Source organism: Erythranthe guttata, chromosome 11, assembly GCF_056151865.1.
Source record: "Erythranthe guttata isolate IM_541 chromosome 11, IM_541, whole genome shotgun sequence".
NCBI classification, from domain to species: Eukaryota; Viridiplantae; Streptophyta; class Magnoliopsida; order Lamiales; family Phrymaceae; genus Erythranthe; species Erythranthe guttata.
This window is the reverse complement of record NC_142543.1, coordinates 3,099,365-3,119,095: the sequence shown is the minus strand read 5'-3', so window position 1 is coordinate 3,119,095 and position 19,731 is coordinate 3,099,365. Positions and strand designations below refer to the sequence as shown.

At 31.6% G+C, this 19,731-nt stretch overlaps 3 protein-coding genes across 4 annotated transcripts; 2 read left to right on the top strand and 1 right to left on the bottom strand.

The window, feature by feature from the left end:
- Positions 1-1,788: 1,788 nt before the first annotated feature.
- Positions 1,789-4,467, top strand: LOC105965432 (vacuolar protein sorting-associated protein 32 homolog 2). Of its 2 annotated transcripts, none has more exons than XM_088825144.1 (7): positions 1,789-2,070; positions 2,226-2,353; positions 3,286-3,385; positions 3,580-3,665; positions 3,762-3,853; positions 3,928-4,042; positions 4,132-4,467. In XM_088825144.1, exons 2-7 carry the CDS (start codon positions 2,279-2,281, stop codon positions 4,309-4,311), a joined length of 648 nt encoding a protein of 215 aa, XP_088681270.1. In that variant the 5' UTR covers positions 1,789-2,070; positions 2,226-2,278; the 3' UTR covers positions 4,312-4,467. The 2 variants fall into 2 exon arrangements, with proteins under 2 accessions (XP_088681270.1, XP_088681271.1); XM_088825145.1 differs by having other exon boundaries at positions 1,947-2,070; positions 2,229-2,353.
- Positions 4,468-5,008: 541 nt separating this feature from the next.
- Positions 5,009-8,590, top strand: ATMND1 (Mnd1 family protein). The gene is made up of 11 exons (XM_012990112.2): positions 5,009-5,137; positions 6,055-6,135; positions 6,906-7,022; positions 7,169-7,207; positions 7,299-7,406; positions 7,487-7,549; positions 7,634-7,685; positions 7,813-7,857; positions 7,953-8,032; positions 8,173-8,279; positions 8,436-8,590. Exons 1-10 carry the CDS (start codon positions 5,135-5,137, stop codon positions 8,260-8,262), a joined length of 678 nt encoding a protein of 225 aa, XP_012845566.1. The 5' UTR covers positions 5,009-5,134; the 3' UTR covers positions 8,263-8,279; positions 8,436-8,590.
- A 5,294-nt stretch (positions 8,591-13,884) lies between these two features.
- On the bottom strand, positions 13,885-15,484 carry LOC105965419 (uncharacterized). The gene is made up of 3 exons (XM_012989961.2): positions 15,287-15,484; positions 15,016-15,145; positions 13,885-14,550 (listed from the first exon to the last, which is right to left on the bottom strand). The coding sequence occupies exons 1-3, from the start codon at positions 15,420-15,422 to the stop codon at positions 13,992-13,994; spliced, it is 825 nt and encodes a 274-aa protein (XP_012845415.2). The 5' UTR covers positions 15,423-15,484; the 3' UTR covers positions 13,885-13,991.
- Between the last annotated feature and the right edge of the window lie 4,247 nt (positions 15,485-19,731).

The window sequence follows — 19,731 nt, the reverse complement described above, 5'->3', positions numbered from 1 at the left end:
ATTTTTTTCCAACTCAATATCCCAATTCCTTAAAATCAGCTTAATATGCTCCATAAAATCAGCCAACAAAAAAAAAAAAAAAAAAAAAGATTTGCTTCGTCACATACAAAATCAAAACCCACTTGCAGACGTAATTTTTTTTTAATATTTTTGTAATATTTTATTAAATTATTTTAAACGAAAAATTGATTTTTTTTCTCCACAAGTTTACTACGCCGAATATGACTATAGTTGAATATGACTATAGTCATGTTTTCTTAAATTCTTATAAACGAAAAATTGACTTTTTTCCCCGACAAGTGTACTACACCGAATATGACTATAGTTGAATATGAGTATAGTTTAATATGACTGTATGTGACTATATCAACTGTAGTCATATTATTTCTTTATTTTGCCGGTTTTTGCATTTTCAACTTTAAATACCTGATTATATAATGTAATACAGTCATGTTTACCAAATTATATTAAAAAACGAAGATCGCCTATTATTTACGAAAAAATCCCATCAACATTCACACAAAAAAATCACAAATTTAAATCTTGTTATTACAAGTCAACTTGTAGCCACACAAATACATCGAAAAAATCACATGTATAAATTCTTCAACTAAAAACAACCATCAGCATCATTATAAATTAGAAAAAAAACCTACAGACCTTATATATGACTATGTACGACTACATATGACTACATAGCTGATTATCTCCAATTAGTCTGCTGTTCGACAACTAATTCGAGAAAAAAAAAGTCAATGTAGTCATATTATGTCTGTATTTCTTCAATAACAGTGAGTTCAATGTGACTCCAATGTGACTACACTCCTAATTGCGCTATGGGTTCCTCAAATCTTGTCGGCGTTGTTTTATTTGCATCAATCTGGTACATGTTAGTATATATATATATATATATATATATATATATATATATATATATATATATATATATATATATATATATATATATATATATATATATATATATATATATATATATATATATATACACTGTTCCAGCCAATCACTCGAGAAACTCAATCTTTTTCTCAATTTCAATTCCTCCAGATTTCACATTTGCATCTCTGGGATTGTCGAAGAGGGATGTGTACGTAAGAAGATCTTGCTCCGTTTGCAGAATTTCAGGGGTCGCCATGGTTGCTCATAATTAATTGGCTCAAGTTTCAACATATTGAGTTCTCAGAAGAGATGTTGAAAAGGTACGACAATATTAATATAGTCTGGAGGAAGGAGCATGAATTTTTTTTATGAGGGAAAGAGAGAGAGAGAGAACAAAAGAGAGAGAGATATGATGGAGATATAAAGAGAAAATTAATGTAATCCTACAATCACGTGAGAGGTTATGGAAAATAAATATTGCAATTATTTAAAAAAACTACTTATAAGGGTAGTTTGGGCTTATCACATTTGTTGAGGGGGTTTCACTAATTAAGATTATATTTTGAGTTTGGACAAAAAACTTAAAAATCAAATGAGTTTTACTCATAATATTTTCTATTTGAGGGGGTATTGCATATTTCCCCTTTAATGAAATACAATTGTATAATTGGATCTTGGAGGTCTAGTAAAAGAACATGCCCACAAGACAAGATAAACCACGATAATATAATATTTATAGGTCAACCCGACAAGTTCTTGATAATACCAAATATCAACAAAATCCAATTATTTAATTAGTCATGGCTAATATCCATAACCAAACGGTACCTAAGTTGAGAAGATTCACACTTGGTACCAAAGTCAGGGCAATCGCACATTATTATTTATAACTTTTTTTTTTTTTTAATTATTCCACAATGACCAAATTGTACGAATAATCCATTATTTTAAAAATTGGAGTGAATGCCGTATGGACCGGGACCCCGACTCTACCACTCTACTTTTCTTTCTACGCAGAAGAATAAATTTAGAATAATAAAAGCCACTTTTGACTTTTCGAGACTTTCCCAAACACGCCCTACACCAGTTCTCTTTCCTCTTCACTTCAACCGATCATTTGTTGAACTCGAATCGCTGATTCTCAAGCAAATCTGTTTTTTCCCATTTTCTAAGGTACTGTTTTTGAATGTTAATTTCTCGTAAATAAGTTAAAATACTTTGATATTTCCGTTACTTGAAAAAAAAAAACGAATTTGAGGATGATTGATTGATTACGTTTTCATGTTTTGAAGTCTGATTATGATTTTCTTTTCTTTTTGTTTTTGAAGAAGAAGAAATTTGTGATTGAGTTAGAAGATTGATTTGATTCGAAAAATCAAAGATGTTTACTCGGATTCTACGCAAACAACCCAAGCAAGAGACGACCACGCTCACCAGCCTTGACAAATTAAACGAGGTATATTATATATATATAATCCGTTGATTTTTTTTTAAATTTGTTTTCTAATGATTTCTGCTGTTTAATTTTTCATTCTTTTTTTTCGATTATGCATATATATATATATATATATATATATATATATATATATATATATATATATATATATATATATATATATATATATATATATATATATATAGGATTATCTTTTGATGTGGATAAAATGGAAAGGGTGAACTTGTTGATTATTGGTTGGGGGTGGATTTATTGTGGTGAAATTTGCCAGTTTTGAGGTTGTGGGTTTTCCAGAACTAATTATCAATTTTAGATTCGGGTGATTAATTATCGATAAATTAATAATTATTAATTTATGCATTAATTAATAACTTATTAATTTATGAAATTATTGTTATTTATATTTTTAACGAGTACATTTTTAAAATTCTTTTACGTATACATTATTCATCGTATCATTAGCTCAATGTATTATAGAGCTCGTTTCTCGAACGGAAGCTCTTAAAACAACAATATTATGAACAATTTTCTGTTGAGTTATGAGAAAACTAACCAGAAGTTCTAACCATGTTAAGAAAAGTGAAGGACGGGATTGATGGTGATGTGAACTTCAACAAAAATTAAGGGACAATTAAATCATATTTTATTAAGCCTTCATAGATCTATAAAATATGTATTGTACTATGTAATTTAAGAATTTAAGAATTATGTTTATGCATTTTTGATTTATATATTATTGGGGCTTCTTAAAATTTTCGAATGTGTATTATCTTATAAATTTAGCGAATTATTAGTTTAGCACGTTGTCCCTGAGTCGGGACCCGAATTTTTTTTATTTAAGCGAGATTATTAATTTATTGAGGTTCTACTGTAGTTTACCCTGATGATTTCTTTCTACTTCTCGTCATATTCGATATGTGTGTTTTGTATAGACTCTTGAGATGCTTGAGAAGAAGGAAAACGTGCTTCAAAAGAAGGCGTATGCAGAGGTGGAGAAGGCCAAAGCATATACAAAATCAAAGAACAAGAAAGGTATAATCGTAGTCGTCTATCATAAAGCAACATCTAGTTATTTAAACAAAAAGTTCAGGAATTGATTTATTTTAGTATTTTCGCGTAACTTAATTTAAAGTAGTTTCGATATCACTACTCTTGGTTGAGTTTGATACGGTTTACACGATATTATAGCACTGACTTTTGCTGGATAAAAAAACATTTTCACGCAGCGGCTATACAGTGTTTGAAGAAGAAAAAACTATACGAGGAACAAATTGCGCAGCTTGGAAATTTCCAGCTGCGCATACACGACCAGGTGTAGATTTTATATTTAAATTTTTTAACCGTTATAAAATATATATAAACAAGCTTGCTCAAGTGGTAATGTTAAATATAATTCTCGTCTTTGTAGATGATAATGTTAGAAGGTGCGAAAGCTACTACCGAAACAGTGGACGCCTTGCGAAGTGGAGCATCTGCGATGAAAGCAATGAACAAATCCACGTAAGTAAAATATCTCGAGCTTTTTTCGAAAAATGTCGTGTTAAAATACTTATTAATTTATTTCTTGTGCGCAGAAATATTGATGATTTGGACAAGACGATGGACGAGATTAACGAACAAACGGAGAATATGAAGCAGATACAGGAAGCACTTGCTACACCTATCGGTGCAGCTGCTGACTTTGACGAGGTTTTTCGCTTTTTATCTCTATTTTTCCTGAAGTGTATATATTCTACTTTTTATATATCCGATTTGACATGTTTTAGCTGATGATATAGGATGAATTGGAGGCCGAACTTGAAGAATTGGAGGAGGCGGAACTGGAGGAACAGCTCCTTCAGCCTGCAACCACAGCCCCTAGCGCGGGTCCCGTTAAGGTGCCAACTGGCAGAGTGCCTCGAATACGGACAGAAGAGGAAGACGAGCTCGCTGCTTTGCAAGCAGAAATGGCACTTTAAGCTGTGGTTCCACTGTGCTAGCTGTGTACAGAGTTTTTTTGTTAGGGGTTTGTAATATATATGGCCATGCCTGTATTCTTAAATCTTAATATTGTTAAATAAATATTCTGTATGATCACTTAATAAAATAATGATATACAGTTGAACCTCTATAAATTAATACAGTCGGGATTAGGGAAATTCTATTAATTTAGTGAATTATTAAATTATCGAGTTAATGATTTAACATATTTTCACCGAGTCGGGACATAGAAAAATTATTATTTAAGCGAGGTTATTAATTTATTAAGGTTCTACGGTAATTAAGCTCCCCAGTGACATACATTTGGGCCATTTATTTTCATTAACTTAATGTAATTCGATTTAACAGTGAGTATAAATAATATGACTTGAAATTCAATTTTCTCCAATGACACCACTATTTTTTTTTTTTTTTTTTTTTAATTTAGTGTTATCTACGTTATTATTTCTCTCACTATTTCTCAGAAAGAGCAATCAATTATTTGCTCCAATCAATTATTATATATATATATATATATATATATGATAAAGACGAACAATTCAATTAATTTTACAGCACCACAATTAATGATAAACTAATACGATGAATTTATAGTCCAATATAAAAAGTAAAAACAAAAAAAAAAAAAAAACGAAAAAAAAGGGCTGATACAAAAATTGAAATCGCTTTTCCCCCGCCAAATCGATGTTTTCTCCTAGGGCTTCCGGTATAAAAGCGCGAAAATAGCCCTCATCCTTCTTCAGTACTCATCTGAAACTTCTCTGATTTCCCCCCATAGCTCTAAGCCGATTCCACTTCACGATGGTGCGTTCTTCTTCTTTATTTTTCCATTATCTTCTTCGGAAATAGATTCTCTGCTAATTTCTGCTTCGATTAGCTGCTGAATTTTATGGATTTAGGTTAACATTTTGAAATTTATCGTCTCTCTCTCTCTCTCTCTCTCTCTCTCTCTCTCTCTCTCTCTCTCTCTCTCTCTCTCTCTCTCTCTCTCTCTCTCTCTCTCTCTCTCTCTCTCTCTCTCTCTCTCTCTCTCTCTCTCTCTCTCTCTCTCTCTCTCTCTCTCTCTCTCTCTCTCTCTCTCTCTCTCTCTCTCTCTCTCTCTCTGTCTGTCTGTGTGTGTGTGTGTGCGTGTGTGTGTGTGTGTGCGTGTGTGCGTGTGTGTGCAGACTCATTTATTAGTCATTCGAATTTGACAGTGAAGATTAATATTCGCTAGAATTTTGTGTATTTCTGTATTTTTTATTTTAGTTTCTATGGTGATGTTTTTTTTTTCTCGGATCTATATATGGAATTGGGAGAAGAAACTGGTTCCGATATGAAATTGTACATAAAAATCAGAACGAATTGGCGTTAAGTAATTAATATAAACGATGATGTTAATGCTTGGATGTGAGATTTCTTTTTATAGACTTGGAATTTTCATTTGGTAATTAGTGCTTTAAACAATGTTCCTGCAAGCTAGTTTAGTATATTCACCACTTCATACTTCACTTCAAACACGAAACTCACCGAAAATTTAATTTGTGGATCCTGTGGGATCGAGCATATTTGAATCTATTACGCATCCTCTAGAAGATTACGAACACCCGTCTCTTATTTATTTTTGCATTTTTGGGTTTCTTAATTGTTACAGTTTTATCATTCCATACTGGTGTTAGTACCTTATGGTAGAATAGATTAATACTTCGAATATTCTGACTACTATTTCAACTGATGAACAGTCGAAGAAAAGAGGACTCTCGTTGGAGGAAAAACGTGAGAAAATGCTACAGATATTCTACGACTCTCAGGACTTCTTCCTTGTAAGTGTTTAATTTTTTAATCGTTATATGATGTCCTTTTGTTAATGCTAACGTTCATTTGTAAAACCATCCAGTATCATTTCTTATATTTGGTTTCTGACTATTCGTTGGCAAATTGCTACCGCTTCCTCTGCATTTTTAATATATAATTTTCAAGGTGTTTGTTGTTTTTGTTTCTGCAATTTTGGACATCAAGATAATATATGGGCTTACAAATTTTCATGAGGTAATCTTATAAAATAACTCTATAATAAATTCCGTTAATTTTAGTATGCATTGTAGAATAATGGTCCAATGATTAACTATGCCATGGGTTAACTATCCAGTGCTCCCTCTTCAAATTTCATAATGTATTTACGAAAAAATGAAAACATGTGATTCAAACAAATAGCTAATAAGAAATATTAGCTACTTTCGTGTCATTATTCTTGATTTCAAGATCTCTGGTTTACTAGTGCATAACGTGGCCTGAATTATGACATTTGAAAGGCATAATAGCACTTTTCTTATATTCTCCGTTTGTTTTTGTATTGCAAAAGCTTCTGTTGCTCAGTTCTCGGAGCTGGTATTACATGCTTTATTTTGTCCTGTTTCAAGTTATGGCCGAGTGTTGTTGATGAGTATGGTGGTTTTCTCTTTTTAAGGTGTCATATTATATTTCCTTTTCATCGTTGAAGTCGACGTTTATAATATATAAAAATAATAACAGTATTTGTTTTATCACATGCCATCATAACAAAATCATTGGTTATTCCTGAATATTGTTTTAGCTCAAGGAACTCGAGAAGTCGGGACCAAAAAAGGGTGTTATCTCGCAGTCCGTGAAAGATGTTATTCAAACCCTCGTGGATGATGACCTAGTTTTCAAAGACAAGATAGGAACCTCAGTGAGTATATGCTTATTCAGATGGTCAATAAAAACACGTATTTCTTAAATTAATCTCAATGGCTATGCATATGGTATTCGTATGACGTGTTTTTTGCAGCAGTTACCTTTCTTTTTTCTCAACTTTGTTTTTACTTAAACATTCAGGTATATTTTTGGAGTCTTCCTAGCTGTGCTGGTAACCAGGTAAATTAATGTTTCGATTCATATCCTGAAATAACGATGAAATTTACTCTTATGTTTTGATTGTGACAACACATGAGTTTTTTTTTTACAGCTAAGAAGTATACAGAAAAAGCTTGATTCTGATCTCCAAACTAGCAAAAAACGATACATAGAACTTACTGATCAATGTAATGCTTTGAAGAAGGGAAGAGAGGAATCCGTAAGTGCATTGCTTCCAAACCTTCGTTAGTTATTTCATATTTTATAAGCATTGTCTTGTAAGCTTCTTTATTGTATTAGGATGAACGGGAGACAGCACTCGGTGATCTTAAAGCGATTCAACAGAAATATAACGAGCTCAAGGTTAAGTAACAAATTTTCTTGAGAGAGAAGTTCGCATATTTTGGCATTGAATCCTGAACTTGCGACCCTTTTTTTTCTCTTCAGGATGAAATCGCGCAATACTCAGATAATGATCCAGCTACATTTGAGGCGATGAGTTAAGCATTGCCTGTCCTTTAATATTTCAATTTTTTTCGTGTATAGTTGTCGTGTATCGTTTACCATTTTAGGTTCTCAAGAATGATGTGGTTTGCTCATTCTTACGATTATATGTTCCGTTGCAGAGAAAGCAATTGAAGTGGCTCATGCATCAGCTAATAGATGGACAGGTTGTTTCCGTTTCTTACATAAACCAAACTCAATTTGATTACACTTTTTTTTTTTTTTTTTTGTTTCTCATCTATCACGCGTTATATTTTCACAGATAACATATTCACGCTGCGACAATGGTGCTCAAACAACTTTCCGCAGGCGAAAGAACAACTCGATAGCCTATATAATGAGGTATGTTACTTCAAATTTAGAAACAATACCATATCCATCCCTACGAGACTGAAACGAGGAGATAAAAAAAATATTTTGATCTTCCGAAAGCATCCTCTATCGCCCTGCGCTTAGAAGTTTTCTTTCATTCCGTTGAACAGGTCGGGATTACTGATGACATTGACTATTTGGAGATACCTGTAGTTCCAGTCTGCTCTACTGAAGATCAGATGGTGGAAGGCAACATTTAACTTCCGTCGTATCTTGGGTGAGATTACTATCTCGTCATATATCGAGACTGAAATTTTTACCCTTATGAATCGACATTGACGAGTTTATCATTTGACCGTTTCTATAGAGAAAATGTACATTTTCCTACAATCTCAGGACACTTCAATTTTTTTATACTTTTTTTTCTTTTCAGGTTTTTGTTTACTGCACATATCGTTCTCCTTCATGCCATGCCAATTTTGGGGCTGGTTTCGAAATGGAAGGTCATTAGAATATGGCTATATTTTCTGTTAGTACCGTAATCTGTAGCTTCTACTGTTTCATATCCTAAAATGAAGTTTACAAATACGTGCGGAGTATCGTTTATTATCACATTCTAGTATCGTAATTCTATGCGCAGGGGCGAGTCCACCCAAGGGCTAGGGTGGACTCAAGCCCCCCCTCACTTTCAAATTTTTCTCCCTTATATATATAATATATATAATATTCTATTTATTTTTTTAGCCTACCCAATTATATTATATTATATAAGCTCTTACTCAAAAAAATTATATTAGAATATTTAAGCCCACTTATTTTTAGTCCATTTATTCTAAGCCTCATCTTCTATTTCTCAACGTCGTTATGTTTATTGAAAAAAAAACTGTTTTTTCCCACAGTCGCACTAATAGCGGTTAAATTGCCTCCCACCGGCGATTGTTTAGCATTTGGCAACTTCTCTAACATGTTAATTTTCAGATTGGATATCAATTAGAAGTTGATTGTCTTAATTTGATAATTAAGTTGATATTCATGTTTCTTAAATTTTCATAGCAATTTAGCTTTCGCAATTTTCATATCAAATTTTCATCTTAAATTTCTTTAGTAGTAAATTTTTTTTCGGGAGCACTGCCCCCAAACCCCCGTGTGTTTAAGCCCCCCTCACCATGATTCCTGGCCTCGCCATTGTCTATCCGAACAATTTATTTCAACAATTATATGCTGTTATATGTCACTCTATGAATTTGTTAATATATGCTGTGTATATGTCACTCTATGAATTTGTTAATACATGCTGTGTATATAATATAAACCACTCTAGTCTCTAAATTTAGTGGAAAATGTTTTATTAGTTAAGAATAATTAATTATCAATGATTACTGTAATCAGCAGGACATTAATGATTGTTTTATTGCAACAAATAATACTACTAATATAGTAGCCAATTAATGTGTACAATGTAAAATTAGTTGGTATGTTCTGTCAACCTTTTATTTACTTAGTTGTCTCCAACTAATGCCCAACGGTCAGGTTCCAAAAAAACATAAGCAACGAATCCTTTATTCAAAAATTTGAAAATTCAATTTGACAGAGCAGAGAGAATATTTGGCTTTACCAATCATTCTTCCACATGTGGGGAGAGAGAGTGACAAATACTATTTCCAGTGAATGCACGCACAGCTCAATATTACCTGTATACAGAACGTGCATCACTTCCTGACCGTACACGTGTCCCCCCCCATCATCAACGGTCCCCCACACTTTTACAGGGAACACGATTTGTTTCTCTCTCTCCATTGATATTATAAATCCCATTACTTCATTTCTTGCTTAGAGAAACAACAGAGGAGAGAATTATAGAGTTAGGGTTTCAATATTTTTGCAAGATTAATTAGGGCTAAAATTGTAAATAAAAAAAATGGAGACGATGAGATTGTACTTTGTGATGGCAATCTTTGCCCTTGCTTTGGCCTTCATACTTCCTTCAATCAACGGTCAGCCTTCACCTGCCCCTGCCCCTGCCCCTGCCCCTTCAAATGATGGTAATTCTCTTAATTTTTTTTCTAATTATTTTAATTCTGGGTTTGTAATAAATAATAATGATATATGTTTGATTTTTTTATTTTTTTTTATTCAGGGGTAGCAATTGATCAAGGAATAGCATATTTGCTAATGGTGTTTGCTTTGGCTATCACCTACATGATTCATTGATATTTCGTAAATTGCTTTAATTTGTGCAATTAATGTTGGATTTGAGATTAGTATTAGTAATTGGATTGCTCATTTTTTTTTTATTATTATTCTTGATTCTTGATTTAAAAGCTACTTACTACATTCTTTCTGAAGTTGGATTGCCTTCTTCTGTAGATTAAGATTATTTATTTTTCGATTATTTGCTTGTCATCTGTAAAGATTGAATTGCCATTCTTCATCTACAAATTGTTGTTCTCCAAAAGTTGTTCTCGGCATTTTTTTTTAAAGAAGAAATTCGTAGCCAGCCATATATGTGTACTGGGTAACTCTACACTCTCGTATAATAGCCTGCAAACCATACGAGAGACGTAACATTATTGGCCTTCTTGTTGTTTACCGTGAAATATTATTAACTTCTATAATTAATGTACTAAAAATATTTAGCCTATTTCGTTATACTAATGGAATCGACATGTGAACCGATTAGTGATAGCAAGACGTGTTTGTGTCTACGAAATTATTGTTCTAACTAGTAATAACCAAGGTTCTAAAAGACGGTTATCGGGTACGTGGCGGTTAGGAACCGCTACACGATTTTATCGTCGCGGCGGTGATTTATCGGAGATTAATCAGAAATATATCGGTTTTTAAATTTAGTGTAATATATTTCTAAATATTATTTGTAAATACTCAAAATATATATATAAAAGAATATTTAAACATAATTCTATCCTATCATTCATATGTTATTATATAATTCTAATTACTCAATAAATAACAACTTAAAAATAATAAGATCATAATATAATAAAAGATTTTTACGAAATACAAATACTACGCAAGTCTTTCGCATCAATAATTAATATAAACACAACAAAACATAAATTGCGGGGTAGTACTTAGTTTGGTTTTGGAAGTTGAAAGAATTGGAGAAAAACAAAACATATTTTCATTTTAATTTAAATAAAAATAAAAAAAAACCGATTTGTTGACCGATATATCGGTTTGACCCGCCAAAAAACCGCCGCAAACCGCCTCGCCGTAAAAAACCGATATTCCAAACCGCCTCAACAAAATCGTAAAGGTTTATAACCAGTACCGATATAGCGGCCGATATATCGATCGCCACGACCGCTATTTAGAAGACTGGTAATAACTAACAAGTCACACGTAGTTGCAACTTAGAGCCCGTTTGTCTAAATTTATATTATACCGCTGATAAATTCTTATATTTGATAAACTGTTTTTAGAGCTGAAGCCGGTATGTCTATTTTTAATATTGTTTTTTTAAGGTGTATGCGTATCATCTTATAAACCATTTTTTTTCATGAAAAAATTATCAAACACTTTGGAAGAACTCATAAGTTCTTCAACATCTTATAAGTTTTTTTAAATAACTTATAAGCTTAGTCAAACACCTTCTTAACATTTTGAGGATTATGGCTTTAATCTATCCTCTGATTACTAGCAAGTGGACATCTTCATGTTTGAGGATTATGACTTAATTTAAATAATAATTTAATGGGGAAAACTAATTGTTAAAATTAAGAGAGATACTTTAACACGTTCAATTAATTTATTTTGCAGCCTTCATTTGAATTGATTCTGAGTTGACTAACCTCAAATTTCCAGAGACTAATTCAATGATGTATATACTTGCAAGATGTTATTTATATATTTGACTAATTAAATATATGTATGTATGTATGTATATTAATATATATATGGTAATTAAACAATGAGTAAGAATCGATCAAATTATAATAAACAAACCGAGGTTTCTAATTAAAATAGTTTAATGTGTGTACTAATTCAAAATTGGAAAAATAAATATAAAATATAAAAAGTAGGATGAAATGTCAAAAATGAGTAAAACATATTTCATTTTACATTTTTATTATATTATAAATTTAAGTTGATCTCTTTGTGCCTACATTTTAGCGTGGATGTTTAATAAAATGAATTGGGGAATTCAAATGAATAATATATTCTTTTGAATGTATTTTTATAAGACAACTACTTTAAAATTAATAATAATAATAATTAAAAAAAATGAAAATAGTAATCTGATTTTAAAAATATTTTTTTTTAATACAACAGTGTTTATCTACACTTAAAAAATAGAAGCTTGAATTAGAGTAGTATAATTCCTAATTGTTCAACCTCGGTCAAGGACCAAAAGTCAAAGTAAGAACACTAGACTGTTAATTTATGAGCACTATCAATTCATTTCTGCCAATTTTTCTATTTAAAAATGTGCTTAAAATAGGAAAATAGAAAACCAAAATAATTAATAGTAAGTAGATTATTAATATTAGAATCGTTCTACATGTGATATCTCATATTCGTCTAATTTTGAATAGTGTTTTTTTTTTACGTTTATTTATTTATTATTTCAGAACTTTAGATTTTTTAACTAGTCTTCAAAACTTTTTAGAGGAAATAATAATTAGTATTTTTACAGTTTGATCTATATGAAAAACTCAATAAACTCCCAAATTTACAAATACTCTGTTGAAATACAGTTAAATCTCTATTAATTAATACAGTCGAGACCGGCTAAATTTTATTAATTCAGTAAATTATTAATTTATCGAAATACTAATTTAACATGTTGTCCTCAAGTCGGGATCGCAAAAAAAAAAAAAAAAAAAAAATTAGATAAATTATTTAATTTATGCCTGAACAAGCCAAAGGGAACAACTAACAAATTAACTCCCAAGTTTGAGACCAAGTCCTAGGTAGAAATAGCATCACCCAAATATGGTTACAATATCATATGTGTGTGTGTGTTTGTGCGTGTGGTTGTTAGGGGTGAAATGAGGTACAATAATTGTGATTTTACTGAGGAAACATTCAATTGTAGGTCCAACAAAGTATTGTAGATGTTATATTTAGTATAATTTTTATTCACATAATTTAATATATACATATTAAAAATTTAAAATTATAGTATGGAGATTTTCAAAAATATTATTTTATGACGAGTGTGTGCCGACCAATCAAGAAAGTTTAAGTATTAGCATAATTTGATTTATGTTTTTCGCATGATTTGCAAGCTATTGTACGAGAGTGTATGTTACTCTTTGTACCCATATCGTTGACCGCTCACGTTCCTTAGTTAAAAAAAAAAAGTAGAGTGTAAAAAAAGATACGTGCTTGTCATATATGCATATTATAAATTAAAATGTGTATTGATTACATAAGTGTGTATTGAAAATTTGAAATGATTCTTTATTATGGTGCCACAGAAGTGTGAGCACGACTTTTCTTGGTCAATCTTTGTTTTTTTCTTGACAAGATTTTGGATATATAATAAGGTGACGAGAACTTAGTTTATTTAGTTATTTATTTTTTTGAACAAAAAGAAAATATTATTTTTTTATGCTAAAGAAAAATTATAAACACGTCTTATATATTAAAAAAAATAAATTAAAACACAGTTTTTTTTTTTGAATAATAATTAACATCTAACATAGTGTATATCAATTCAAAGTATTGAAATGAACTACAAATTAATATTACTTCTAATTCTATCGATAATATCGAACTGCCACATTCTTATCATCACTAACTAGGTAACTAGATAATTAATTAATTAATTAATTACATCTATACATACTCATAACTTTTTTCATCTACCACTAATTAAATTAAATAAAAAAAACATAAATTAATAATTAACCCTAGTATTATTACATCCAGCTGCATGCATTAGTTCAAGTGTTAGAAATATTTTTGCCATAGAATAGGCAAAATTGAGATCACATACATATATTATTTATATATATATATATTACAGAAATTGTCTTGAAAAATCAAAGCTGTAATAATCAGAGACCATTTCAGCCAGAAACTTGTCTTCTTCACTTTCGCCATTAATATTAATATTATTATTATTATTAATAATAATATTGTTGTCTAGAGAAAATGATGTAGTAAGCTGGCCTGAAAATGGAGGAGCTGCACAGGGGTAAAACAGTCCACAATTATACGCATTGTTTTCGACCTCGGTTTCGTTTTCGGGTATTTCCGTGAGGCCCGGAAGCGGGTTCATCAATTCTTGATCGTTGGACGGAAAATATGGCAACATATTATTAATTAATTCATAATTAATAATATCGTTTGTGCTGTAAATAGAAGAGGAAGAAGGCTGCCAAAGGTTGTTATAATTGTTCGTCGTAACACTTGTGAAGCTGTTGTTCGACGACGAGGTGGTGGCGGTGGTGGCGGCGGAGGTGGTGGTGGAGGTGGCTGCCGCCGCCAGTAGTAGCTTCTTCTTCAACTTGGTATTCCAATAGTTTTTCACGTCGTTATCGGTTCTTCCGGGGAGTTGTGAAGCTATGACCGACCACCTAATTAAATTAATAAACCAATTAAATTATTTCATAAAAAAAATTATATATAAAAAAAATATTATTTATTACTATTATTATTCGGGAAAATTACGGTCATCCCTGAGGTATGACCAAATTACGAAAAAACCCCGTGATTACAGCCACCCCTCGTTTTAAATATTTTTTACATAGAATTTATGTAATTTGGTTATTTAATTTCCCGAACCAAATCGTATATTCAGTTCGGTAAACGGTATGAAATGGCGTACCGAAATTTCGGTTCAGGTTTTTATGGATTTTACATCGCTAAATTTACCCCTGGAGGGGTTTTTTTGTAAAATAATACATAGTTTAGGGGTTGGCTGTAATTACCCAAACAGACGGGGGATTTTCATAATTTAACCATAACTCAAGGATTGGCCGTAATTTACCGAAAAAAAAATATATAATTATATTATTAATATTATTATTTTCTGTATTTACCTGCTTCCAATATTATGATAGAGTGTTAATATGATATGATCTTCTTCCTCAGTGAAGCCGCCATGTTTGATGTTCGGCCGGAGGTAATTCAGCCATCTCAGTCGACAACTCTTGCCGCAACGCTTAAGCCCTATATATATACATACATACCGAATCATGTAACGAAAAAATAAAATTAAACAAATCAATCAAATTTGCGAAAAATCAAGAAAATTAATTTTAATTAAATCAATAAATGGAAATTAATTAAATGAAGGAAAAAATAATAAACCTGCTTTATGAGGCAAAGCAATCCAATTGCCACCAGTACCATGATTCTCAACATAGTTTTTGAGAGTGTTGTCTTCTTGAGGAGACCAAGGCCCTCTCTTCACCTTTGTTTTGTCACAACAAGGTGCTCTTCCCATTATTATTAATTACTTTTGTAATAAATTTATTTATTATTTATAACTTTTGATTAAATTCTTTGTTTGTTTCTAATGTTACATACATATATAGGATATATATATAATGTATATGTATATATAGGGGAAAACTAGGGGAATGACTTTTTAGTGAGCTTGACTTGGTCAAATTATTTTCTTTATTTATTTATATTTTACTTTTGATTCAAAAGTGTCATTTTTTTCTTGTGTTGGATAAAAGGAGAGAACCCGGTCAATGTGGGTTGTATAATGTCAAAATGTTTTTGCTTTAGATATCAGCTAATGGGGCCCACCATATATTTTTGCTTTGGTAAGATTGGATGCGTTCACATAGAAATAGTCCATATTTATCTTATCGGGAGTTAGATGTTACACCTGATTACTTCTGGGTGAATTGATTCTACGTGTGATTATGTATAAATTTACTGTTCAAATCCACTATGTGTAAATAATCAAGTGTATCATCTAATTTCTCATTCATGTAAAATAGTCAAAGTAAGTTAATTTCACACAAAGTTCAATTTATTAAACTTAATTATGCTTTAAATTATCTTCATAAACAACTCAAAGTAAGAAGTTCTAACAAAATAAGGTAATGTTAAATCTCTATATATTCATACAATCTGAACTAGTAAAATTCTATTAATTTATCAAAATATTAAATTAACGAACTAATAATTTAGTAAGTTTTTACCGAGTCGGGACCAGAAGAAACTATTATTTAAACGAGGTTATTAATTTATTGATGTTCTACTGTAGTCCGGTTCCCGAATGGATCCGCAATGATAGATATACGGCATTATGATATAAAAAAGGGGTAATATGCTAGGAGTATCTCAAACTAAACCTAATTTGAACTAAATGACAAGTTCAAATTCATTCTTTTAATTAAATCCTTAATTTAAAATAATATATGAGGCACATCCCTAATATTTTTTATATCCCAATCTTGCCCTTATACCCTAAATTCTCTAACCTACATATATCCACGTTTCTTTTATTGAGATTTATTTTATTCTTTCATTATTCTCTCCGTTCTCTCTCACACGTTTTCTCTCTCTCTCTCTCACACGTTCTCTCTCGTTTTTTCCTCTATCACATTTCCATCTCTATATCTCTCTTGCTTTCTTCTCCAATTGTAGCGCAAGGCGAAGGTCCGTGGTGCACGAGGCGGCAGCGGGGGGTCGTGATGGTGGAGGTGGCGGCAGGGGGCTGTTCCGCAATAGTGGTCGAGGCGGCGACGGGGGTTGTTCCGCCCTATGGTGGTTGTAGCGGCTGTGGTGGGGGGCTGTGGAGGTCGATGGCGATGGGGTTGTCACGCTATGGTGGTTGTGGCGGCCGTGGTGGGGCTGTGGAGGTTGATGAACGGTGAGGGATGTGGTTATGGTGGAAATTTAATTGAAAGTATATTCTTTACTAATTGCTTCTGATTTTCTTGATTTTCAAGAGATTTTGTTTGATTTGGGTTAAAAATGGTAGATCTAGGTTTTCTCAATGTCGGTAGTTGACTATGGTTGCGACGGCTGCGAAGGTTGACGGCTAGGGTTTGACGGCTAGGGTTGGTGATATTTATGTTGTTGGCTGCTAGGGTTTTGTAGTACACCGTAGTAAATCATAGTACACCACAGTATACTATAGTCTACTACAATATTGAAAAAAAAGAATAAATTAAAAAAATTAAAAAAATGTAATTGGAATTAAAAAAAACGAAAAACACGTTGTTTTTGTAATTTTCAATATTTATGTAGAAAAAATGATATTTTTTTTAATAATACTTTAATCTATAATACAACATTGTACCATAGTATATCATAGTACACCATAGTAGTTTTTAAAATCTGCTTTATTTTTTAATAAAAACGAAAAAAAAAATTTGTTTATAATAATGTAAAAAATGATAAAGTAATTAAAAAACAATAAAATAAAGATGAGTAAAAGGGCATTTTTGGAATGAATTTAATAAATGATGTGAAGTAAATGTTTAGTTGAGATTGTCATTTAGTTCTATTTAATTTTGTCACCAGGGGCCTATCTCTCAAGACCCCTATATAAAAAACCTACTAATGATAACAAAAATATAGATCGAAAAATTCCGCATACACAAATATTTCAATCACGAAAATATTCACGCAAGTTCTTTAGCTTCATCAATTTTCTTCTTTCCTTTCTTTCAGACGATGTACGTGCGCTCGTCTCCTCTCTTTGCCAATCTGAATAAGAAGGCAACATCACATGTAATCAACAACATAAACATTCTTACTAGACTTACAATTTATCATTGAAAATAAAAAAGAAACAGAGAAAATGATCGACATCCTCCCCTCCATATGGCTTCTAGAAGCTTCCTCTTCTTTCGTCATCATCGAGTTGCTTCACATAAGAAGAGACGACATCTTCCTTGCCCTCGATTTTATTACAAGCAGTCTCCGAATACGAGCCACGCCATTCATCTCTAGTTTCAACTCTTCAAGATACTGTTTCTCCAGCGTCGACATCTATTAATTAAAAAAAAAGCAAAAAAAATAGGAGCACGAGACATATTTTCAATATGTTATAGGACTTTTTTTATAGCAATTCGATACAACAGAGAGGTACTAATTAAATGTAATAAAGTCTTATCTTATAGCCAGGGAATCAATAATTAATTAGTAATTACCTTTTATTTAATCAGTAACCCTCTGTTCTATAGATTGTGCGTACTATGGATCATGGCGTTCTTTTTCGTTATCGACGAATGGAGACAAGTGTGGTGGAGGAACACTATCGAAAAACGCATGCATGCAGCACAAGTTCGATCGTTAAAAAATAGATTGTCCGAATTTTCTCACTGTAATAATGTTAAGGGTGCACATCGCACGAATTGATCAAAGTTGGTGCTTTCGGAGAGAGAGAGAGAGAGAGAGAGAGAGAGAGAGAGAGAGAGAGAGAGAGAGAGAGAGAGAGAGAGAGACGATTTTTTTGGGAGTGAAAAAACTAAATTTAATTCAGTTAAAAAAAATCGGAAGAATCAGAAATCGAGATTTCGAAAACTGGAATGAAAGAACTTATTCAAAAATCAGAAATTTTCAGATCAAATGTTGGCGGAACCTAAGATACAGAATACATAATAATTTTGATATTGTAATCGTAAACTTTAAAAAAAAAAATCAGAAATTGAAATAATAATTCATCAAAGCACCAGGTTCGTTCGAAGGAAGTTGTTGGTCATGTTGAAGTTCGGCAAGTCTTATAAGTTGTACCTCCTCCTCCTGCCGGTTTTCGGTTTCGTGGGACCCACCGTTGGCATCAAAGTATCTTGACAGGGCATAAAGATCTGCATAGTTCAAAACATCAACAACAAGACTCTCTATATTTTTTTTTTTGCTATAAATTTCTTTGTAAATTTGAATGTTTAAAGAAGAAAAATAGAGTATGAATGAATAGAATAGAAACCTGCAGCTAGAGCTTCAAGCCGGGGGGTCGAGAATTGGTGGATATTTCAAATCCAAGGAAAGCCTGCAAATTAAACAAACAACCTAAATAATCTTTTCACGGACTATTCAACGAAATTTCGGTACAAATGACCAAACTCAGGCTTACTTTCATATTGAAACTTATTTTGGTTTAGCATGTATTAGAAAAATACTCGTACTCAGCCATAAAAAAAAAAGTGAACGTCAGAAGAAATAATTACACAATAAATGTCTATAAAAGACGATAACCTCGTAAAATTCCAAAAATGTTAGCAAGACTCTATAATCGACTTCAGACGAAAGTACTTGTTGCAATGCATGCAAAGTTAGCCACACGTAATAATATTAGATAAATCGAGCAAATGCTAAGGCAGCCAACAAAAAAATAAAGCATTTACATATCATATATTCGAACGTAAGTACTTGGTAATATATGATGTAGTTTATATTTTAATGTAAGTTTCAATTTAATTTGTATGTGAAATGGTACGATATATTGCAATACAATTTTATTTTCGAAATCGTTGTTTAGTTTTTTGGAATTGTATTATTAGTTTCTTTAATTTAAATGGTAATAATGTGAATAATATAAATAGTATATAACAAATTATATATTTACAATAAAATTTTGAAAAATAACTTTTTGTGACGAAATAATTGTCTCAATAGATATTGTGTCTTCTGCGACAAAATAAGTTGTCACAAGAAGTAAGTGAACAGATTACTTCTTGTGACGAAAACTGTTTTAGTGACGAACAAATTTGGTTTATGCGACGAACACTTCGTCGCAACAATACAACTTTTTGTGACGAAATTTGCTTTTGTCACAATATTTGGTG

Bases quoted from the DNA above. Each gene is read 5' to 3' on its own strand.
- LOC105965419 (XM_012989961.2), bottom strand. From the start codon at position 15,422: ATGGGAAGAGCACCTTGTTGTGACAAAACAAAGGTGAAGAGAGGGCCT. The intron at 15,146-15,286 runs GTTTATTATTTT...GTATATATATAG, and splicing joins TGCTTTGCCTCATAAAGCAG to GGCTTAAGCGTTGCGGCAAG. The intron at 14,551-15,015 runs GTAAATACAGAA...TAATTTAATTAG, and splicing joins TATCATAATATTGGAAGCAG to GTGGTCGGTCATAGCTTCAC.
- LOC105965432 (XM_088825144.1), top strand. From the start codon at position 2,279: ATGTTTACTCGGATTCTACGCAAACAACCCAAGCAAGAGACGACCACG. The intron at 2,354-3,285 runs GTATATTATATA...TGTTTTGTATAG, and splicing joins GCCTTGACAAATTAAACGAG to ACTCTTGAGATGCTTGAGAA. The intron at 4,043-4,131 runs GTTTTTCGCTTT...CTGATGATATAG, and splicing joins CAGCTGCTGACTTTGACGAG to GATGAATTGGAGGCCGAACT.
- ATMND1 (XM_012990112.2), top strand. The intron at 6,136-6,905 runs GTAAGTGTTTAA...ATATTGTTTTAG, and splicing joins ACTCTCAGGACTTCTTCCTT to CTCAAGGAACTCGAGAAGTC. The intron at 8,033-8,172 runs GTATGTTACTTC...TCCGTTGAACAG, and splicing joins TCGATAGCCTATATAATGAG to GTCGGGATTACTGATGACAT.